Genomic DNA, 24,311 nt, shown 5'->3' with positions numbered 1-24,311 from the left:
GCGTTTTCCTTATAGTTTTGACAAGTGTCAAAAGTCATGGTTTTTGTCACCTCAAACCAGCTGTTCTTCTCACCCCTGCAGGGTGCAGTGCCGAGTACCGAGTGACTGCAGACTAAAGCACCTGCTGTGATGAGTCACTACTTACAGCGTTCTGCGTTTTGCAGCACAGCAAAGAAAGTTTGTCCAATATTATAATTCCAGCAAAGTTTAAAGAAGTGTCATTTTCAGGATTTATGTTCCTTAAACGTAGCACTAAAAGCACAAAGAAAGTAAGAACATTTATCCAAAGGTTACAATCTGACACTGTCATAAAATTCAGAACAAAAATTAAAGCCAATTAAAATTAGTTGAATGACCGTGAGGAATCCTGAGACTAGATTCTTTTGTGCTGGGGTAAGATGCATTTTAAAATATAGGTCTTTCTGATAATATTTACAGAGAACTACATACTGAAAACAGGAATTCATGTAGGCTAAAATGTATACTCAGTAGAACTATATTAAATACTAACATTTGCACCAAAATTAAATTCTCACATACTTTTATTTTCCCTCACTATAGAGATTGGCTTTGAAAAGCAGAGCTCATAGTTTCCAAGTTCCCATTGGAAAAATGCACAATAAATTCAAAAGTTCTGGTGAAGAGTAGTTAGACAATGTAGTCCGGACTTGTACAGATAACTGTTACTTCATGAGAGATGATGCAGTGTTACAAATGTTATTGCCATGGTTATTCCTCCTGAGCTGTGACTGGTACCCCCTGCTCATGATCCCTCGTATTATGGTTAGCATAAAGAATGCCATTTTATTGGAAAATGACTATTCTCTGTGACTGAGCTGACCATGTATCAGTCCCCCTTCCCTGCCTCATCAGGCCCTGTAGGTCCTGTGCACCAGGCAGATTTCTTCTCCCCCTCCCTATATACCTCCTGGGTGCCGGGCCAACTTCTTCCCTCCTTACCAGCCTTTAGGGTCCCAGGCCCCTGGCCAACCAGGCTGTGATGACCCCGTCACAGAACAGGGATGTGTAACAGCACACAGAACACTGTCTATAAAGTTTGGCATTTACAACTCCTAAGTGGAACTTGGGCTGGAACTGCTGCTGGACAGCAAAACCTGTAAACCCCTGGTGTCAGGGATGCCTCCACCACTGCCTGTTTCCTCTGAGGACTGAGTGACTCATATTCTTGTACCTATTTTTGAATCTAGATTATGATTCTTACATTGATACAGCAAGCCAAGTATTAAGATTTGATCCGGTGTGCAGATTAGGAACCACAAAACCAAGTTGTGCTATAAAATTCTGTGCTATACTATTAATAATACTGTGCTACACCAATTCTGCTTATAAAAATCCTGTGGTACCCTGATCATAAAATTCTATGCTATGCTAATCATAATGGTCTGTAAAACAATAAGGGTATCACTGTAACTACAACTTAGTGCCATCACCACTCTGCCAAGGAAGTCCAAACAAATGTCTGTCCCTGTAGTGTCAAGTGACCTGATCTTATCTACAGACCTCAGTAACTTCATTCTTTTACATTGAAATGGGTCAGAAAGAAACTGGTAAAACATGGTCTGAGAGGGATACCGGAGGGGGATAATGGGTATCTAATCCATTGAATCCAAAATTTATATTCTGTTAGCATTTCTTAGGTAGAAGTGTAAAAAACAGCAATGAGTGGACAGAATCTAATTCAAAAATACATATCAAAAGAAACTTTCTCTTTCTTGAACTCAAAAACTTCACTGTATGTTTTCAATGCCATTTCAGTTTAATTCAGTACATTCAATGAAAATTGAAAATATGTTGAATGCTGTCTGCTGCATTCTACAATAAGCAAATATAAATCTTTAGAAAGTCTAATCATTGCACTCCAAAAAGAAGAAATACTTTAAAAGGTCAAAAGTTGAGAACTTTACCTCTGCTACTAATTGACTGTGCAGATAAAATAATCAAGGGTAGAAATTCTACACAGAAGAAATTAAATGTTTGCATATTTATCTAAAGAAGATAAAAAGTTGGTTAAATTTACTCATAACTGGTATAGTACTTTCCAACTCAGTATTGTACAAAAAAAAATAATTAAAAAAAAATCATGATGACCCCTAAAATGATGGATTCTAAAGAGTCTTTAGGAAGTAGCCCAGCATCTGTAACAGCTAAAAGTATGTCATATATACAGCAACACACAGTAACTATACTGCCTATACAATAATTTCAAATTTGAAAATAAAAGTTTATTGTGTTTCCTTAGAAAGGTCAAAAAAGCCTGAGTACTATGGAAGCAGATCACAATTGTCTCACTATTATTTTGTAATTCTTCCCATAATTTGTTATATCCACACCTTTTCCTTTATCTTCTGTCTAAACTGTAAGGTCTCTACAGAATTAATTGAATGAGAAACTAGTGCAGATCCTGCTTTAATTGGACAGGGGTCTCTTGTCGCCATCCCAGTGCAAATCAGTAGTAGATACAGAAATTATCTCCTCTGAATGAATAATTTTATAACAATTGAGATAACAGGTTCTGCCTTGGACACACACGGGTGGAAGAACAAGAAAAAAACTCAAAGCCCACGTAGACACTGATGCTCAGTAGTGCCCTCAGATTGGGCTAGTGACAAAATTTGCTGCCTCTTTAAATTACTTTTTGGCAAAAACAGCTATTGGGTTTGCATGCCCCATATCAGAGAGCATTCTTGCTGAAGGACCATGAGGTGTGGCCAGATTTCTGCTGCCTTTGCCCATTCCATCCATGTTTGTGGTAACATCAAACAAGGAAAGAAAAGAGAAATTCCAGCTTCAAGGCAAAGCTTACAGCAAGGTGGTTAAAGTTTATAGGAAGCCTAAACTCAAGTTTGCATGGAATGTGCAGAAATAAAAGCACACATTCCTGGTAGCAGGCTTTGGGAGTGTAATTTCAGGTGGGTTACAGTGCAGCCATAGTCTGTCACTTTAGAAGAAACTTTCTGCTGTGTCTGGTTTGCTTGGGCAAACAAAACCCACAACGGAGCCTGGACTCAAAGGAGCCTGGACTGCTAGTAGGGCAAGGAAGGCAGAGTGTTGTCACAGGTACATGAGCCCTTATTCAGGTTTTATTCAGTGCAGAAAGCGAACTTCTTATGGTTTCAGGACTTTACTCCTTACAATGAGGCTATATAGTGATGAAATACCATTTTAAAGCTGTTTGTCTGCTGGGTTTCATTATATACTGCTGTCCTAAGATATATATTTAGAGTGAGAAATGAGAGGCGAGAGCATGCACACCGATATACTACCACTTTTTTTGACAATGTGATCACAGATTTCAAATAGACTAGGTAAATAAACATCAGCTGATTGAAAGTATCTGTGAGCATCTTTTCCAGAACAAACAATTTGCAATACATATTCACAAGAAACCGTAAAGTTCATACCCAGAACAACAGACGACAGGGTCTCACCATCACTTTTTTTTTTTTTCCATTTTAACCATATGAATCAAAATGTCTCATTTTTGTTCTGATTTACACAGAAATATTTTATGCGAAACAACATTGTTATTTCTTGGCAGCTAGATCTTATTTTAGTAGTAGACATGGAACTACCTCTTAATTTTCAGTTTGGTCTTTCAGAGACCTATTATTGGAGTATTACAGATAAACTTGAAATGTCACCTCTGGCTCTGCATCTTCTCTCATGTTATTTTGCCTTTGGGATTAACATTTAATGAGCAGCTCTTGTCTTCTGATCAATTCAATGGGAGCTAAATTGTTTGGGTTTTTTTCATTGATACCATACAAACTGGTTAAACTGGCTATGGAAATGATTCATGATCAGTTCTCAAGTTACAATATTAAAAAGCCATCAATCAAATTTAAGCATAATCTGAAGTAAAAATCACGTAAGAGTATAATCTCAAAGCTATAAAGTTGAAGGCACAAAAGGAGATGTATGAAGTAAAACCAGTAAGTACAGTATCACCAGTGGACTAGTTATTAACAACAGCTGAATAAAACTGAATGGGAGGAAACCCAAGTTTTTCCGGAGCAAGGTTTCCAGAATATTGAGACTAATGGGCATCAGAAAAAAATGGAAAATTTACAAGTGAACTAACTTTACTTCCTAGTGAGTTTGACTTCATATCCTTAAAGAGTAAGAGAGGGACTAGATATGTATGAATATTTATGTTGAAAGAGACAGGTAATTGTTAGCACTGTGGGAAACAGCATGGTAAAATTAATCACTTTCTTTCCCAGTTTGAAACTGCATTTGCTGCAGTATGGTGTTGAAGGTAACATTAATCAGCTCACCAAGAATACAGAAACGACGATGAGACTTCTTCATGCTTACTTGTACTGATCTTCAATTTTAAACCTATTCACTTGTTCCTGTTAATTCCTTTGGACATTCCTTGTGACAACTTTAATGACAGGATTAAATCTTTACTCCATTTATCAGGTAAGCCCCCAATATTGTTCATTTTGTGCCCACAACATGGACAGGAAGAAGAAGGAGGGCCCTCACACAGTAGGCTTTTATCCCTTTAAAGCATAATGTATTCTCGTAGTGGCGCTCAGAGGCCCCATTAAAGTTTCAGAAATTTAACATACTGGATAGATTTTTCATGGATTTATCATGCGATTTAAAGTCCAAAGTGTATTACTTATTGAATTAGACAGAAGTTTCCCATCAGCACTTTAGATTACCCTCATCCATCAATCACATAAACACATGCTAGTTTACTGGTTGAAAGTATTTTTAATACAGCTTTTTCAAGTTTTTAATGTATATTTGTCATACTTTTTTTAAAAAAGGTACTAAATACAGCTAGATTCCTATTTAATTTGAGATCATATCAAAGAAAATAGGATTTATAAAAGTAAGCTTATTTCCATTGTCCTGAGGGTAAGAGCACATAATTATTTAATCATATGACACACTTCAATCTAAAAAGTTTCTGCCCATTGGCTAAGCCTTCATAAATGATTAGTTTTAGCCTACTTCATCTGGGAGGCAAAACATACACATTTTAATGTCTTCACTGTGGGTCAACATGACAGCCTTTTTCCTCATGATTGGAGTATGCATAGATGCAAAGCTAGGACTTTTCTGTTGATAATTTTTTTTCAATTATTTGTAACTTCTAAAAATTACACAAATGATGGGCCAAAGTAGTAAGGGCCAAGCAGCTTTGATTTGAGACGACTCAGTTAATTAACTTCCTGAATAAAGTTACCCTATACAAGTTTCCGTGTGAGTCAAAAACATTACCCAACCTTAGAAAAGAGACTTGAACCCACTGATGAATTCCATCAATAAAAGCAGGATTGAAGGTTATATAGATTTGCAATATTGAATAGTATTACTAGAGCTCTTCAAAATTTTAAGAGCACTTTAGTTTTGAAGATTGAAATGCTCATAATGATGTGAAGTGCTCTCATAATTCTAAATCATTCTATGCTGCAGATCCTCACATTCTTATTACTGCTAAATTTCAGCTGCTCTTTTATTATAATCAACATGTTGGTTTAGAAAAGTATTGCATTGCCTTTTTTACCAAGGCTCAAAACCTCATTCTAAATATACATTGAAATTAGCTGGGCCTTATGAATGATGTTCTTAAAAATGCAAAACAACAGACCAGCAAACCAAGACACCCAACAGCCTTGATAAAAACTTACTATATCAGCTGAAGTAAAACCACAGAAAAGTAGTTTTATTTAAGTTTGTTAGAACTTTTTTTTTTGTTTTAATATGGAAACTAAACAAACTAAACACAGTTGACTGTTGGTAACAGTCTCCTTTCACTTTTTAATACAAATATTTTTAGGAGCAAGTTACTGTCAAGTACTTAACTACTTCTTTCTCAATGGAAACAGTATGAGAAATTACATGAGTGAGACATGCACACAGCCATGTAAAAAACACAGTTTACAGAGAAACTATGTAGAACACTGCTAGATACCTATTTCTTTTCTCCATACCTAATCACAGAATCAAAGAATCGTTCATACTGGAAGGGACCTTTTGAGATCAACTAGCCAAACCTCCCTGTTTAAGCAGGATCAGCTACAGCAGGTTGCCCAGGACTGTATCCAGCCAAGTTTTTAATATCTCCAAGAATGAAGACTCCACAATCTCTCTGGGAAAACTGTTCCCATATTTGACCACCTTCACAGTAAAGAAGTATTTTTTGTTTTTCATGTTTTTTACTTTGTGCCTATTGGCTCTTTTCCTGTCAGTGGGCACTTCCAAGAAGAATCTGTCTGTCTCATCTTAATTTTCTTTCAGCAGGCATTTATACACAATGACAAGACCACACTGAGACTTCTTTTCTCCAGGCGGAGCAGTCGCAGCGCTCTGAAGGTCTCCTTATATGAAAGAAGCTCTAGTTCCTTCTTTGTTTTCATCATCCTTCACTGGACTCAGATTAGTAATTCCATATCTTTCTTGTACTAGAGAACCCAGAACTGGACAGAGCACTCCCGGTGATGCCTCACCAGTGCTGAGGGGAGGGGAAAGATCACCTCGATTGACCTGCTGGCCACGCTTTTCCTAATGCAGCCTAAGGAGCTTTTGGCTTTGTTAATCACAAGTGTGCATTGCTGGGTTATGTTCAACTGGGTGTCCACCAGGACCTACAGGTCCATTTCTGCCAAGCTGCTTTCCAGCTGGTCAGCCCCCAGCATATACAAGTGCTTGGGTTGTTCCTCTTCAGGTGCAGGACTTTGCACTTGTCCTGGTTGAACTTTGTTAGGTGCCTGTCAGCCCATTTATGCAGCCTGCTGAGGTCCCTTTGGATGGAAACTCGGCTCTCTGGTGTATCAGACTTTGTTCCAGTTTTGCGTCATCTGCAAACTTTCTGAGAGTAAACTCTGCCCCATCTTCCAGATTGTTAACTAAGATGCTAAACAGGACTGGACCCACTATTGGCCCCCGGGGTACACTGCTAGCTTCCTGCTGTTATCTCACCAAAAGTGCAACATGCTCCCCCGTCACTTTCCCAATGTGTCCTTCCTAAAAAGCCTGTATCCATCCATTGCAGCAATCCAGCTGTGTGAGATATCTCACCATGTTTCTGTGATCCCAGCAAGGTCATAGCCTTGTAACTGTGCACAGACTTCTCATCATTCCTCCTGGTTGCTCCCGAGGAATGCATATCTGGGTTACAGTTCACATAATGATAACACTGAAATGGGCATAGCATTAATTCTTCAGTATGTATGCCTTAGACACCACTTTTTTAGAAGGTTTCACCTTCAAACATTGCCTCTTACTGATGGTACTTGGCTAGGAGCTTCTAGTAAGAAGGTAAAGAGATAAGGAGGTAAAGAATAGCTGCAGCTGCATCCTTGAGTCTAAGAAAGGGGATGGTGTCTTTTAGAGATTTGTCAATATAAATTATAACTAGTATGTAATGACTGATACTCTGCAGTGGCTTAGTTGGCCAATTAATGTCACAATTTCAAATTGACCAGTCAGTTTAAACCACAGTCCTGGCAGAGATACGGTAAAATAAGTCTCATTATTTCTATTAAAGAATGCTAGGGAGACTCAGGTAATCACTTGCCAAATTTAGCCAGTCATTTGTCAGTGAACATTTTCTTCCATAGTTTTAAGCTGTAAGAGAAAGCAATGTATGTCACATTAGCAGAAATTCTTATGATTGATTCCAGAGATTCAACAAACCTAACCTTTAGCATAATGTGCAAGGATGGGCCCACGGAGATGACTAACTCCCCTAGCCCCTGGGGTCTAAAGGAAGACACTAACCTTGTTTGCTAGACACGCAGCAGTGGACTGGGTGGCTGTACCTGCACCCATTTTCTTGAGCTGTCAGAAAGCCAATGAAGCTCTGAAACGCACAATTGACTTGATCTGGGGTAACGATCACTTGGCAAGCAGCACTGACTGTAAGGACTTTCTGTTTCCTCCCTTGAAATATAAAATTTACCTTACATTTGGAGCTGTTTTACGTTCATGCCAGTGCAGTGTCCTCATATAATCTGTCTTTGTTGCACTCAACACCAGTGAGCTAATCTCTTTAAGCTAATCTGAAAGCAGGTTTTTGTCTCTGGATTTAGAGTGGTAAATAAATGTAACCATGGTTGAATGGGTAAAGGAATAAACTGTAAATAAAGATAAGAAACACCTACAAAAAAGGCAGGGTTTTTTTCCCTATTTTTTATGATGTTAAAATATGAAACTCTGAATGACTAGCACCATTCTTTTTTAGTTTTATCCCAGAAAGAGTTGACCCTGAGGATTTGCATTTGCATTTGCTACAGCAAGAGAGAGCTAGATCCTTCTGGCAGCATTCATTGTTGGGAAGGTACTTTCGCTGGTGTGTCTGCCCAGAGGGATGCCAAGTGCTGCTGAGTTAGAACAGTCTCCCGCTATCATCCTTCACTCCTGGGTGTTTGATGTTCTCACACGGCCTCTCTTAACATTTCATTTCAGGGATGAGATCTCACTTGAGGGACGTGCTTAAGTGGTCCAGAACCACAGCTGGAAAACTGACTGGATGCACATCATATCATTGAAAACATCCGTTTGTTTGCAAGAAGGTAATTCCTCCTCCCCCACCCACTACCTCCTCCGCAGAATTATTATCATTCTGTGTTTTCCTTGTGCAATTAATAATAAGGGACAGTGTGATCCCACCTGTCATAACCAAGGTATTTGCTGAAACGGGAAGCAAGGAATGTGCCATCAGTGAGATTCAGTCTACTTATGACTGTGTCATATACAGCACTCAATATGCAAGATTTGAGCACTCTAGACTTTCTGTGCTTCCTTTGGGCACTTTGGTAAAGTAGATATCCATCCACTTGAGTTTGGATTGCAGGTTTTCATGGAGCTTTTGACAGATCTAAGCACTATTTCCCCAGAGCAGGTATTGCTCTGCATCAGTGGGTGACTACACTTGTACTCCCCATCTAAAACTTAAAACACTACACAGCTTCCACACATGCTGAAAAGCTGAAAAAAACAAGAAAATGCATAATTTATGCTAGGTCACATAGGTGGAACTTAGTTAAGATTCAGATGCTGAGTTTAGACACTAACTAGGTAAAACTCAGGTAGGTTTGATCCCCCCTGCACATGCATTGTCAGGAAATAGTGGCTTATATATGGTAGGAGTGGAAAATGAAAAGCTTACTTCTGTGTCTGTATTATTTATTCAATACCTTAATTTACTTTACAGAATCTGACTGTATCTTTATGCCCATGACTGCGTAGACATTTTTTTATGTCTGTTAACAGTTCTTTAATAAATGACAATTTTGTGATTTTTACAGCAGTGTAAAACAGAACAGAGAAAGTTTTAAAAGACAGTAGGTTTGCAGGCATTACCAATGCATGTTCTTCCATCTTCTGCCAGCTGGTAAGGGTCAGTATGGAGACATTTATAGCTGCCTTTAGTGTTAATGCATTTAGCAGAAGGAGAGCATGCTGGATTAATTTCATCTTCGCATTCATTGATGTCTGCAAAATGAATACACACGGATCAATAATCGTGACAAATTACAGAGGTATTACTGCCTTCTCATACACACCTTCTAGAAGTATTCATAAACGAAAGGTATTGTACACTTTCAGTGACACACAGATACTGCCCAAGATCCACATTGTTACTGTTTAAAGCACAGAACTGGATTGGTTTGTTTTTTTGTTTTTTGTTGTGGGTTGTTTTGTTTTTGTTTTTTTTTGCTTTGTTTTGTTTTGATTTGGGGGGGGGAGGGTTTTGTTTGTTTGTAAGCTGGAAATGATGAAAAAAGAAAATTTCATTTTGGTAATCTACCAAAAGCTACAAATGCAATTAGCTGAATTTCAAAAATGCAAACTGTGAATCTGAGAGCTCTTCTTGCATGTGCTTATGTCTTAAGACTGAGTTCCTCTAGAAACTTTCTCCATACTGCGCTCTACAGAGATAGTGAAAATAATAATGCTGACAGTTCTATACGCTTCTAGGCATGATTTTGAGGAGTCAAGGATTCAGGTTAGCTTTGGTTATAAAATTTATAACAGTAATATGTGATATCACTGCAAAGATGGTTGTTTCTAGATGTTATATAAATTCTGTGAAATGACAGTATCCTGACAGAATGGTGAGCAGTTGAACAATTATCTATTGAAAAATGTACATAAAATACATTGTTCCTGAGGCCATTCAAGACCTTTCATATTCTGATCATGTGAGGAAATGGGAGACAGTGTGGAGTGCAGAAAAGAAAGAACTCAATGAGGGGAAGAATAGAGTCTTTTTCATATTTCTGCATCTTTCTTCTTTCTGTGCAATATTTACTTGCAGGTCTGGATTTAGTTGCCTAAAGATAGGTGCCCAGCACTGTTCTAGATAGTTTTCCATTGGTCCCGTGTAATATTTGCCAGCTTGTTCAATATCTCTGACCCATGGTCCTGCGAAGCACTGCGAGCCTGTATGTGGGCAGGCAGCTGAGCCTTCAGTGTCTTCTTTTTTTGGTTATATACCTTATTTTTGGTTTGCTACTTCAGGCTAAGCAGCTTTTTTGGATCAGTACTAGAAACTGACCGCGTAGGAATGATTTACTGACTTCATTTAGTATTGTCACTCAGACCACTTAGGGAATACCATCTTTGGAAATAGGATCAAACCTAGTCCTCTCTTAAATTTTAATACAAAGCAGTAGCTGTGTCCAAAGCTAGCCATCAACTGAGACAATCAACAATTAATAATGCAATGCAAGGAATAATCTTAAAATTCAGAACCTTAAGAAATGCTAACCTTCATAACACCTCTCTGAAGCAGGAAAATAATCTGTTATACAGGATGAAGATAAGTATTACTCCCATCAAGAGCACATTTTGGGTTAAGTCCCACTGGCTTCGTCATCATCTGGGAAGGAAAACCTGCACAGGCTTTGCCTGCACTGTAATTCAAATGTGCTATTTCAGCTCTTGTAGATACATAGCCATGCTATCTGTTAACTAGCTAACTTTTCTTTCCATCACTAAATAGTGCATGTCAGATCTTTCCAGCCTACTCTACTATACCAAGAGCGCCATACTTTATTAAAGCACAGTAAACAGAGTTATCTATCAAGAGTAAGATAACACTTAATATAAAGGAAGGTAGAGTAGTCTAGCACTAAATGACTTCCTGAATCAATAGAAATGATTTCTGTCAAAGCCAAAGTTAGTAAGCAGGAATTAACAGCTCTCAGATTCCTATGCTTTTGCCAGCAGGCTGTTCTGTCTTTTCCAGAGCAGCATATAATTTTGAAACCATCTGCAGAAATGCTAAGCTCTATCCTCCTCATTATATTGCTTGACATTCCTAATTTGCTGAACATTTAAAAGAATGGGAACACATTGCAGAGACATGCATGGAACAAAGTGCTTTCTACTGTAAAACTCAAGTAGCATCTGTGTAAGTGGGTTTTGATGGTTTTCTTTTAATAAAGGCGTTGCTTATTTAATATATGCAGCAGCTTGTTTTCCTATAGCAGATATACAGTCTTTTGTTTACATTACTGAACATATTAAAAGAAACTAGGACAAGGAATGATTCATTCATATAAATTATTTATTCAGTTTGCTGCCAGAACATTAATCTATCGAAAAGATTTTATTGTAATTCATTTAACAGCTTTATTTCTTTATATGGTATTTATGTGGGTGGAATTCAATGGATAAATAGGATTTGAATAAAGGAAAGAGCTGCAAATTTCATTTGACTTTTTCCATACCAGGTATACAATTAGAATGAATAGTTTTCTATTCTGCTGTCACAGAAATACTGATAAGCAGACTTTATTGCAGATCAGCTGCAGCACTTGCATTCAAATTAATTTACCACCATCCATATTATAGTCCCAAATATGGCCTTTTCAGGTTTCATTTTCTCTCATGTTATAAAGCTGAGAAGTTTGAGTATGTGTGTGTGTGTGTATATATATCTATTTATATAAAAATATATACACACACCATTATAAACACACCCAGTTGAAATGTGAACAGCGAATTCATCCTTCATAACTGCAAAGAGTGAAGGTCTTGTAATGAAATACTTGCCACATTCTCTTTCTTCCTATCTATTCTATTCAACAGTAAAAATAAGGCAAAAGGAAGAGAGAAGATAAAAGAGCAATTAAAATTACAGAAAAATATTTCTCTGAAAATGTGCATTAAATATTGAAAGACAGAATCTCTTTGCTGATTTTCACCTGCTCTACTTTTCTACCTGAAGAAGGAATTACTTTGGGAAAATCTTTTCACAGATATTTGGAAGAGGGTGGTTGGAACTGAGGTGATAATTAATTTGATTAATTTCACTTACTCACTTCAGAATTTTTTTTCTTTGTCACTTAACTCATTAAGTTGATACATGAACTACTGGTGCCGAGCTCATTCTGTACCTAGAGCATTCATTGAAACAAGGCTAGAAAAATGAAAACTGTCTGTCTTGTTATGTTGAATTTAGGAGGGAGCAATGTATAGTTCTGATTTGCTGCTTTTTTTTTCCTACTGGCTGTTAATAGACTCAATTTTTACTTAATTAAGTAATTTTTAGTGACATTTTCCTATAATCAACTTGATTGCTGAATCAGGATGGGTAGAGATTGAGATAGCAATTCTGGAGCAATGAGAGTTTCACGTTGCCATGTTATTGTACCTATAAACCCAGAAGGTTGACTGAGAGTTTCACGTTGCCATGTTATTGTACCTATAAACCCAGAAGGTTGACTACAAGAGAACATATGAGGGAGTTCACTTCTGATTACTGTGCTGGACTTTAGCTTCTAGAAAATTCAGAAACAACAACAACAAAAAAAGATACCTATACAAATAGGAGCCTCAAAGTTCCATCCTTTACTTGTGCAGGTTAATTTCTCTTCTCCTTGTAACTGGAATCCGTATTGACACAAGTAAATCACTGTAGATTTTCCAAATTCTGAACAGTAAACAAAATCACCATTTTCCACACTCTTTGGTGTTCCACATATTTCCTCTACAAATAAAAAGACTGTATTACAAGCTTTTAAAAACTTAAGAACTTACCCTCACAAATGGACATTATTCTCCCTTACTGCCATAAATTAACTTCAGTGAAATTACTCACGTTTTAAGGTGATCAAGAATTTAATTGTTCATTTTTGGACAAGATTTTGTATGGAATACCTCCAGATTGAATAATACTTGTAAAATTAGTGTTATCTTCTAACATTATGTTCTGCAGAGGACTTAATTAATATTTTCTAAGAATTCCTGCCCCAATTGCCATAAAGTCTGGATATCTCATAAACGTTTTATGTTACCAAAGTGAAGTTAGCAAAAACTACCTTTTTTTTTACAGAGGAAGTTGGGAAAAAAAGAGAGAAAGACCTAGATAGCATGTGTAAGTGGTGGAAATACTGAAGTTCTGCATCAGACCAGTAACCCAAGACCTGTCAGAACCAAGGTCAATCCTCGAACTGCTGATTACTCTCCCCTCCCATCAGAAAAAGACTGGTAACTACCAGATTACCTTCCTGATAAAATTCTTTCCAAGCCTCTAAATTCATCCCAGGTATATTGTCACAATGCTTAAAATCCTGTGGAAACTTTCCAAGTCGAAAGGCATCTGCTGGCACTTCAGAAATCCCTGTGTTATCACAAATTACGCGGGACAATGAGTGTTTTTTTAGTTCGTGTTTTTGAGCTTCTGTGAAAACGTTATCATCTTCCCACCAAAATCTGGAAAGAGTGATAGAAACATTTGGGAAAGATCAAATTTGAAGTGCTGATTACTCTTACTTTCACAGTACCCTATGTAAAAAAAAACAAAACTAAGAATTACAGAAAAATGTAGGCGGATACAACAATACTAAAAGTAAACACCATGATCTGCAGACTTATATACCCAGCTTGAAAGCCCCAAAAAGGCTGTGTGTCTGATGTACTAGTCAACTCAGATGATGTGTTAAAGTCAGCTGGTTAAAACTATTCATTATTCACAATTGCAGAATTGCTTTTCATTGATGATACAGGGCCACAAAAAAAGTTAACAATCCTGAGAGGAAAACTTGGAACTAATATGTTTGAACTAGGTGCTTAATCCTATGCACACCAGTATTCACTGTGCACTCATAGACTGTTTTAAGTATAAATTACAGAGTTAAATCTGTAGCCATACCATAGCCGTAGCCAGATCAGGAGTAGCCATAATAGATTTCCCCATACCATAGATTTTTTAGTTCTGCTTGTCATTACTGAATGGTTGCTATGAAAACAGGTATTGTTGAATGCTCCTCTGTTTAATATGGACTTCTTAATTTGCTAAGAAAGCTTTTGATATGCAGATTAATTATAGCAGGAAATTGTAAGACTAATTATGCTTTTGACCATAAAAAAAAGGTAAGATAAGAGGACTGGCTGGAACAGACAGGAGCTGCTTCTTCCAGTTTGTCAGATCAGGAGTATGGTGCCTGAACAGAAGAACTAGCTGGTGCTATAAAGGTGTATCTGTTAAATGAAATTTGTTATACATAATATATATGTGTGCATGCACACATACATATGTGTTCAAAGATTAAAAGAAAGGGAAAGAAAATACTGGAGAAAAAAAGATGAGGTAAATATATTGTACATAAAGGCATGTCATGAAAGGCAAAAATATTTCTGGAGAGTTTGATAGCACATTTGCATTTGTGCATTAAACAGGGTTAAGCACTGCTAAACTGCTAAGACAGCTCCCTATGGTGCTCAGGCCAATGAGGATTTTTCCAAATGCTAGGAGGGATTTGTGGGAACATATCCTAAGACTATTAGCAGTAAAGTATGGATGTGATCACACTTACAAATTGACCTCAGTTTTAACACTTAGATGTCCATAGTACTGAAGGAACAAGGCTGAGGTTTTGAGAAAAGTCTGTGGAATTTGTGTTTAAACTTTTCTGATTGGAACAGCAACGTTGGCTGCAAACCCTGTGCAAACCTGGCATATGTGCAGCATCTTAGGGTTTTTGTGAGCTGCCTGCAACAGTACCGTGCAAATGAGATGTCTGATAGTCCAGTGTGCATTCTTGGGACCAGGAGGGCTGCTAGTGTGCCCCAGGGAGGGGGTTTTCAGGGCAAATTAGACCCTGCTGCCAACAGGAGTGTACCAGTTAAGTAAGGTAAGTGCATGTGAAATTTTGGAAAATGGGCTTTATTTGTAAACAGATAGTTACCTACAGCAGGACAATTTGGGGAGAATTCTGTCCTGTTTTGCCTATACTGGAGGAGGAAGCAATCCACAGGACCAGGGACAGAGTGAATGTTTCACACCTCAGCAGCACTGTGACAAGAAATTTAGGAGAGATGGAGGGACTGGAGAGAGAAAAAAAGAAAGATGCCTTCCTCCTACCCCTCACCTGCATACTGTTCCCAAACTTCTCAGAGCATCCTGAATCCTCAATGACCATTCCCAGGCCCTTTCCCATAATCAAAGCCATCAAAGGTTTTGCTCCACTCATCCCTCCTACACCTATAATTTCCCCTTTCACATACATTAAAACCTATTTCACTTTCATCACAAAATTCAGTTTTATCTACACTGCTGAAAGGGCTTCAGCAGAAAATTAGTTGTTAATCTATCCAGCAGAGAGGTATTTACTCTAACAAAGGTTGCTCTAATTGATCTGTCTCAGGTGACCAAAATTTTACAGGTGAATTTTACAGTGTTAGAGTAAAAAAAAAAAGAAAGAAAAAAGGAAAATAAAAAGGTGCAAGCCCCCCCTATGTAAAGAATGACTAAGTCAGCTTCAGTATTTTTCCCAACTATTACAAATTCTGATATCACAAAAAGATTCAGAGTAGGAAGAGACAGAAAGTCAAGGCTGATGGAACAGAAACAATTTGTTTCAGGTGATTAGGCTGAGGTTAAGACAGTGCTTCAGTTAAGTACATTGAAAAAAAAGAAATCCCTTCATGCTTTGTCAGATGACTGACAACAGATTTTAAGACTATGAGCCTTAAAAGGCATGAGCCCACTTCTCAAGCCTGTCAAGGTCCCTCTGGATAGCATCCCCTCCCTCCAGCATGTCAACTGCACCACACAGCTTGGTATTGTCAGCAAACATGCTGAGGGTGTATTCGATCCCAGTGTCCATGTTGCTGACACAAATGTTGAAGAGCACTGGTCCCAGTACAGACCCCTGAAGAATACTACTTGTCAGTGGTCTCCACTTGGACATCGAGCTGTTGACTGCAACTCTTTGAGTGTGACCATCCAGACAATTCCTTAACCACTGAGTGGCCTGCCTATCAAATACATCTCTCCAGTTTAGAGACAATGACGTTGTGCTGGACAGTGTCAAATGCTTTGCACTCCAGGTAGATGAGGTCTGTGGCTCTTCCCTTACCCACCAACTCTGTAACCCCATCACAGAAGGCCACCAAATTGGTCAGGCACGATTTGCCCTTAGTGAAGCCTGTAGAGGAATGAAGCTGGGTTAATTAACATTGATAATATACAACTGTGGGTTGGCTTCAGGGTCGGCGGGTTGGCTGATATAGATAAGGTGCAGCTGTGGCTGGTTCTGGTAAGGGGTAGAGAGCAGCCAAGGAAGAGGTAGAGAGGAAGAAGCAGGAGAAGAGAGAACACATGCCCTGGATGAGGTGAGATGAGGAGAAGGCAGCAGAGGGACTGTATGAAGAATATGCTGGTATGTGATGGTAAAAGACCTTGTTGCAGCTTGATGGTTTTTGTGCTGTGACAGGAAGCCCTGTTGTCTGTCACCAACCATCTCCTTATTTTCCATGTGCCTTAGTATAGTTTCCAGGAGGATCTTCTCCATGATCCTGCCAGGCACAGAGATGAGATTGATCAGCCTGTAGTTCCCCAGGTCTTCCTTTTTATCCCTTGTTAAAAATGGGGGTTATGTTTCCCCTTTTCCACTCAATGGGAACTTCACCAGAGTGCCGGGACTTCTCAAACATGATGGACAGTGGCTTTAGCCACTTCATCCACCAGTTCCCTCATGACCTGTGGATGCATCTCCTCAGGTCCCATGGACTTGTTCACCTTCAGGCGTTCTTCATTCTCCCAGTCCATGCCTTTGCCTTCTGCAACTTAGGCAGTGTGGCTGGAGCACTTGTTGGTGAAGACAGGCGAAAAAGTCATTGAGCACCTCAGCCTTTTCCATGTTCCAGGTGAACATGTGTCTCCCTCCTTCTGTAGAGGGCCCACATTTTCCTTAGTCTTTATATTATCATCGATGTACCTATAGAAGCTTTTCTTGTTGCGCTTGATTTCTCTAGCCAGAATTAATTCTATCAGGGCTGCAGTTTTCCTAACTTGATGCCTGGCTGCTTGGACAATTTCTCTTTATTTCTCCCAGGGTATCTGTCCTTTCTCCCACCCTCTACAGGCTGCTTTTTTGTGTTTGAGTTTGTTCAGAAGCTCCTTGTTCATCCATGCAGGCCTTCTGGTGTTTTTGTAGTGCTAGCAGTGCAGATGGAAATTACACCCAACACTTTCTTTGACAAGGCACTGCAATGAATGTTAGACTTTTCCATTTACTTACTGTGTGACAACTATAACACATTGTTACATACCTAACATTTCTTTAGATAGTGCCTTTAGTATTAATGACAGAATACTGTTCCACATTTAAGTCAGCTGGCACAAGATTTGTGGCAGAAACTCCTGGAATTCTTCCATTACTAGGTCTCTCTTCTTCTCAATTTAGAGTTAACAAATTATGCTTAAGTTTGTTTAATAATAGTAGTATTATAAGACACTGAATAATAAGTAGTATTGTGAGGCACTGATGCATGGAAACAAGGCTGCAAGGACCTCAATAGATTTTCCTTCCCCAGAAAGGGTCAAGTATGCCTGTACAATTCAGAGGAGTTTCAACCACATTTTTAACACAGCTGAATGGAACGTTTGTTGTCTATACAGTTTATGCTAATAAGATACCACCTTTATGATTAGCATTGCTTTTTCCTGTAAGCTAATTAATTAACATTTTTTAAAGTTCAGATTTAAATTTTGCCTCAGATGCTTATTTACATAATGGTTTCTTTCCACAACAGTGACTTATGAGAGCAGCTTAAAGGTGAGCGTAAGGACCAGATGTACTTAAAACACCACTGCTAGCATGGTGTGAGCAGTTTAAAATTAGTCTTCTCATGAGATTTGAAGTTACTGCCACAAATACATGATGAAAATAAGAAAAAGGTTGGTTTTATAATTACTTCAGTAGCTGAAACAAGGTATAAACTGCATCTTGCATCCCTTTGTGACCTGAAGCTGCATTTCTGCTGCCTTGCTGGTGTGGAGGGTTCTACTGGCACAAGATCCTGGTGACAGCTGTGCAGGGTTGGGTGATGGGACATCCTATGCTGTGTCCAATGAAGCAATTCTGGGAGCAGTCTGCAGTTCCAGTTCATCTAAGACCAGGTACATGGGTTTTTTTATCAGCTCTAGGAAGCCTAAATTATAGTCCTTTGCCTATCCCTTCTGACTTTGCTGTGGTTGCCATGGAAAATGGTGAGGTTCTTCCAGTTCCTGAGCTCAGTCCAGCCCTCAGGGATGGGATAGCTAAAGCCTGCACAGTACTACATCCATCCACACAGAGATTAGCTGACCCTGCCACAATTAACTGCTGGTGGCACCTTGCATTTCCACCAGGAGTACAAAGTTGGACATCTCAGTACCACAGAAACAATACCCATGACATCTGGAATTCACGCTATATACAGACCAAAAAAGAATAAGAAAAAGCTCACCCAACAAAACTAAAAGAGGTAAGATAGAAACATGGAAGTGGCAGGGAAAATTATTCAACTTAAATTATGTTTAAAACATATTTGAGCCATATTCTTTTATGTCCTGGGAAGTATCCTCACATATCTCTAAAATATCCATTGCTTGTTTTTGTTTTTTTTTTTTTTAACTCAAATGTTTTGACAGCATGAATAAACTCACCGGTCACCATCCCTTAGTGCTTTCATTTGCTTTCCAATTATACATGCAAACAGGGGACCAGTTCTAGCATCTGGAAGAAAGTCTTCTACCAGGCCACCAAGCCAAACATCAATATTGTTAGGATTATGGTACAGTTCCATTATTTTTTCAGTGATGTTATGGTTGGTGATTACTGTATTCAGCTCAGTGTGAGTTTCCAGTTTTGGTAAGCCACAGAATTCTCGCCAGTCATTATAACCTGTATATATTATGTTAAAAGAAAGATTAGACTTGACTGGAAAGCATGGTATATGAAATTAATAGATTTATAAGCACTACATTCTGACAACATTAATCATAGTCATAGACAGTTATGTCTCAGAATAGGCTTATTGGTTAAATTGATCAGGGAAATGATGTCAGGATCTGAAAATACAGGCTATGCAACTGCACATGATTTTCATGAAGGAAAACAAAAGTTTAAAATAATTCTCCCATATTTAAGCAATGAAAACATGATAATAGATAATAGTAGCATTCACTGTCTTGAGATTTCCAGACTGGGAACACAAGAGTTAGATGAAGAGTGGGCAAGAAGTAACCTGAATGAAGTCAGTAACTGAAGCACTTTACTAAGGAAAGTATCCTAGGGCACATGTCTAGCTCTCTGGAAAATAGATTTCTTTTACATCATTGGATTTAAACTCTCCTGCTCCCAAAAATCTTTAATTTCTGGTCTGGGAGATCAAATCTCCATTTCCACTCTTGGGTAGCTGAGAGCTTTAAAGTCCAGGACAGAGTCAGGCTTCATTTCTGCTGTCCAGAGCCAAGACTTGAGCATTCCTGGCTGCGGAGTCATGCAGGAGAAATGGAGAGAGTTGTCACCCAGAGACATAACGCTATGTGACAGTCAGTCGGGCCTGCCTCCATGGGTGAGGACACGGGGCTCAGAGTGCAGAAGGGCAGCCATGGTTGTTGCTAAGTCATGCAGACAAGTGGTCTGTTCAGGCAGGGGGTCAGGGCACAGTTTTAGAAACTAAAAATAAAGAGGCCCTGTCTGCTATGCTGAGGATTGCTTCCCCTGGTCTCAGAAGCTGTGGCATGTTTGGGAGAGGTATTTACACAGAACTGGGAACCTACTGTATTTTTTAACAGCTGATGCTATCAAATTGAACCAAGCTCAAGCAGTCTTCCCCTAAGCTGGTGCACCCATGGCCCCATGGGCTAATGCGCCTTGACTCAGTCTCACCCTAGGCTGACTAGAGTAAGAGATCTAGTGCAACAAGCAAGCACAAACATGTACTGTTTCTCAAAATTAGGTGTACACCTAATTAAGCCATCTACACCACTTCTGGAGACCTCTCAACACCTCCTACGGTCAGTAGAGCTGATGAGGTTGTCTAAGTTGACCTGATCCACAGGCTGGGGGCAGCCTGCCGGTGGCAAGTAGCTGCTGCAGGCAGAAACTCCACTTCTCTGAAGCTGGTTCCAGCAAGAATGAGCCTCAGGTACCTACACTGAGCACACCCAGATCCACTCGCTACTACTGTCCTTCTCGATGCCAGACTTCATGGACTATTTCAATTTCAAGTGCTGTGGAACATTTTGTTTCCATCAAAGTTAGAACTATTAGCAGTTTACATTTTAAAAGACTTAAGTTACTTTTCTGATCACCAAAGCTATTAATTAACAGTTTACAATTACAGCCCAAATATAAAAGGTTATTGTTAGTTACCAGTTGGAAGAAAATTCAAGGAAAATCAATAGACCTGGGAGTCCGTGATCACGGCCACGCTGTAAATTTAATGATGCTAAATCAAGTGAACCGTTATTGGACAACACAAACAGTTTTTCTGTTAACTCCTCATTCAGCAGTTGATCTTGCACCTGCAGTTTTGCTGAATGTGCTAGAAGACCCCTTAGTAAAGGATCCAAGCCTCCTTTAAACACAAAAACAATATGTTACAGCATATATAAACCATTATAACTTTCTTCACAATGTGAATGCATGTATGCTTCTATGTTTTTTTGAATGTTGACCGCATAGGTTTTCTACATTCAAATGCATGCAAAAATCTCCTTCAGGTTAAAACAGAATAACAGCGCTATGAAAAGGCTCCACCTTCTTCTTTAGGTGTAAGAAAATATGCAACCTGATAATACATTCATCCACATTAAAAAAAAAAAAAGAAATATCTTCATCATCATTCAACAGTCATCAGTCTACTCTCAGTCTTCCAGAGTGGTTTAATCTAGAGAGTAGCTTTTGTCAGACTCGGACAACTATTTAATTCATAATAATTTTCTAGTTCATGTTAGCGTTCTGGAATTTGTTCAACAACTTAAATCAGTGATGCAATCAAATAAATGTTCCTGTTCCTAATTCAAAATAAGTAAGTGCAAAAAAAGTTGCAATATTCCAGAAAAAAGCCAGTTTAAGTAAAACCATACCTTCTTTAATGAGCCTCCAAGGACTAAAGAAAGCTTCATGCAAATGGAGATTTGGGAGTTCTGGATCATATAAATACTGTGCATTCAATCGCCTTACTATTGGTTGGATTGTTGCATGACCAAAACGAAAAGCAGCTGTTGAAAATACATTAGAAACTGTAGGATTGACTGTGGGATCATAACCTGTATAAAGGCCAATATACAGTTTAAAAGCATCTGGACCAATGATTTTGGGAATGTAATCTCTTAAAGTAATAATCTGAAAGAAAAGAAAAAGAAACATTTATCATTCTGTGTTTTTGTAGACAAATAGTAATGATTCCCAGGTGCTAAAATGCCTTTTTCTTCACTCATCCATGCCCAAGCATTTGGCATGACTAAAAGCAGTATTAGCCAGTAAAAAATATTGGACTTATTTTTGCAGTAAGGAGACAAATGGCTACAGAGAATCAGTGGCACAGCTCAGTGCAGTGCAACAGTCAGGCCCCTGTTAGCTCCTACCATAAATGCTAGACCAAAGCCTCCTGAGCAGAGATTACCAGTATTGCTCACTTACAATCCATGGATTAATCCAGCTCATGGGAGGTGTGCTAAGATTTAAAGCCTTGATTGTGATGGTGTAAATTATAATGCCCTTAAAAATGGCAATGAAAGCATGAATTACTATAGAATCTTTCAAGAATGGCTGTTGATATGAAGAAATTCTATTTTCAGACATATATTTGTGACACAAATTCTCTTTACTAAATATTTGACATGACCAGGCTTTAAAATACTGCTGCCCACAATCCCCTGGTAGACATTTTATGCTAAACTCAAGCCAATTTATAGACTCCTAAAAAACACACTTCAAAAATGAAAATGCTGATAAATAGCTTCTGTCAAATGCTTTTATAATGTAATAGCATTACAGCTGCACGAAAAAAGCGTATGAGTAATCATGACCAAAAAAAAGGGGGAAAATAAATAAAATGAAAGTGCATTATAGATTAAAGATGCTGAACTCAATAAAGTATAATGGGATGAATACAAAGCATAATGAACTCAGTAAAGTACCTTATAGATTCAATATTTTGTGCAATAAAATATACAGACAAATGTACTATGAGCTTGATATAGTGCATATTGAAAAGCCAGTTGGCATCAAATGACCTTATGAAAAACCTGTCTTTATTTTAGGCACAGCACAGAGACAAGGAAACCTCTCCAGAATTTGCTCACTTTTCTCAAAAGGGAGAGGTAACAACCTCTTTGTGTTTTCAGGTTAGGTCATGCAGTGAATGAAATATTTGAAAGACAATAGATTAGATTTTTTTTTTCTTTACAGCTTTTAAAATTTTTAAAATTTTTTAATGTAGCATATGAGGAAAATGAAATAATTGCTAGAAATTAACACTGACACTGTCATTGTGACGTTAACCTTTTGCTACATTCACAAAGGTTTTGCAAAGCAACAGTTCTTTCTAATTTTAGATTCAGAGGTAGTTTTTACAAGCAAAGACTTTAAATAGGACTAGGTTCGCCATGGACTCAAACATCCTGATATGGCCATAATTTTTTTGGCTCATTGTAAACGAAATCCCAAGCTAAGCTGCTCATAAAGGCCAAATTCCCTGAAGGAGCAGACAATTCAGATTTTTCATTTGCTACAGAGGCAAGTTCTTAATTTCTTGGTGTGGGAAGAGGAATTGCAGTTTCAAAACATGAAAATTAAAAGACTAAGGGTATAGAGGGGCCTTATGCCTGCCTTGAGCTAGGAGAGGCATCTCTGTGATGGAAACTTCCAATGGCTAAATAAGGTTCCATCACGTAGAGGTGTTTTTTAAACAATACTGACTAAGGTGATACTGCCAGAAAGAATCTGGAGTCTGACAAAGAATGACATCTAAAGCAGCATCCCGTATTTGCATGGTCTCTGAATGTATCTTGCCTGAATTTCTCTGTGTGAAGTCAAGGAGAAGCTTGATTCAAGTTCTCGTAACTGACACATACATGTGTTCTAAAGAAGGTGAAAACAGTTGAGAAACATCAACATTATTTTTGTTAAAATTCTTTTGCATGCACTCCTTTTCATATTTGACATAGATAAGCACAATATTTTATTTCAATAAAGTGTTCCTTCAACAACTGAGATTCTCCTATGGAAACAAAGGAACGTGCTTGTCCAAAAATATGTCAGTAAACTCAGAGCCACAAAGGGGCTATATGGAAAGGAATCACAAATAAGTACAATGAACTGCTATACCATTTACTACTTACTTTGAGTCTATTTATGAATAATAAGTTAACTTTCAGGTGTTTGCAGCAGCAAAAGGGACTTATGAGGATGTAAAGAGTCTGAACCTGGAAGGTACTGTGTGGTCTTAACTCCTTGTGACATTTATGAGATCAGTGGTAATTCAAGCTCCTCTTAGGATACATTCAGCACCTCACAGCATTGACTCCAAGCTCTATAGAAGCCTCATGAAGAAATTAGTTTTAATCAATAATGTTGATATTCCTACTGCCTCATGTCATGGCCGTCATTGTTTCAACAGTATAGTTCATGAAAAATTATGACAAATGGGCACTGTCTTTTAAACAGAAGCTCATATGCTCAATGTTTAAATGACTTTAGTAGTCTCTATCACCGAATAGTAACAGAGCAGTTAAGAGTATTTAGATGTTATTCATTTAGTCATATCAGAGAAAATAATATTGATTTCCTAGCAATTAAATCAATTGGTCAGTATCTAGACAGAGAATCTGATGAATAACAAGACTGTCAGAAAAGGCTTTGTACAGTTTTTACATCATATCAGGAATCACACATGTGTTGTTTGTAGAAAAGTAACTGAATCCTGACCTGAAAACACAATAATACTCCAAGTTAAACAGGCTGTTAGCATGAAAGGCATCCCTCTTATCCAGAAGGCAGAATTACAACAGGGGTTCCCAACTGTCCTTACGAACT

At 38.2% G+C, this 24,311-nt stretch overlaps 1 protein-coding gene across 1 annotated transcript in view; it reads right to left on the bottom strand.

Annotated features, from left to right (window-relative positions):
* Nucleotides 1-9,298: 9,298 nt before the first annotated feature.
* The window catches only part of TPO (thyroid peroxidase), a 46,375-nt gene continuing 31,362 nt past the window's right edge, over nt 9,299-24,311 (bottom strand). Inside the window, exons 8-13 of the mRNA XM_055714304.1 lie at nt 21,359-21,617; nt 20,677-20,847; nt 18,929-19,166; nt 13,499-13,707; nt 12,812-12,982; nt 9,299-9,477 (exon numbers count right to left, since the gene is read on the bottom strand). Of these exons, the coding sequence (XP_055570279.1) occupies nt 9,317-9,477; nt 12,812-12,982; nt 13,499-13,707; nt 18,929-19,166; nt 20,677-20,847; nt 21,359-21,617 (1,209 nt within the window). The 3' untranslated portion in view covers nt 9,299-9,316. The remainder of the gene's footprint in view (nt 9,478-12,811; nt 12,983-13,498; nt 13,708-18,928; nt 19,167-20,676; nt 20,848-21,358; nt 21,618-24,311) is intronic.

This window comes from Falco cherrug, chromosome 6 (assembly GCF_023634085.1).
Source record: "Falco cherrug isolate bFalChe1 chromosome 6, bFalChe1.pri, whole genome shotgun sequence".
NCBI classification, from domain to species: Eukaryota; Metazoa; Chordata; class Aves; order Falconiformes; family Falconidae; genus Falco; species Falco cherrug.
The sequence above is the reverse complement of the archived record's forward strand: the minus strand, read 5'-3'. Positions and strand labels throughout refer to the sequence as shown.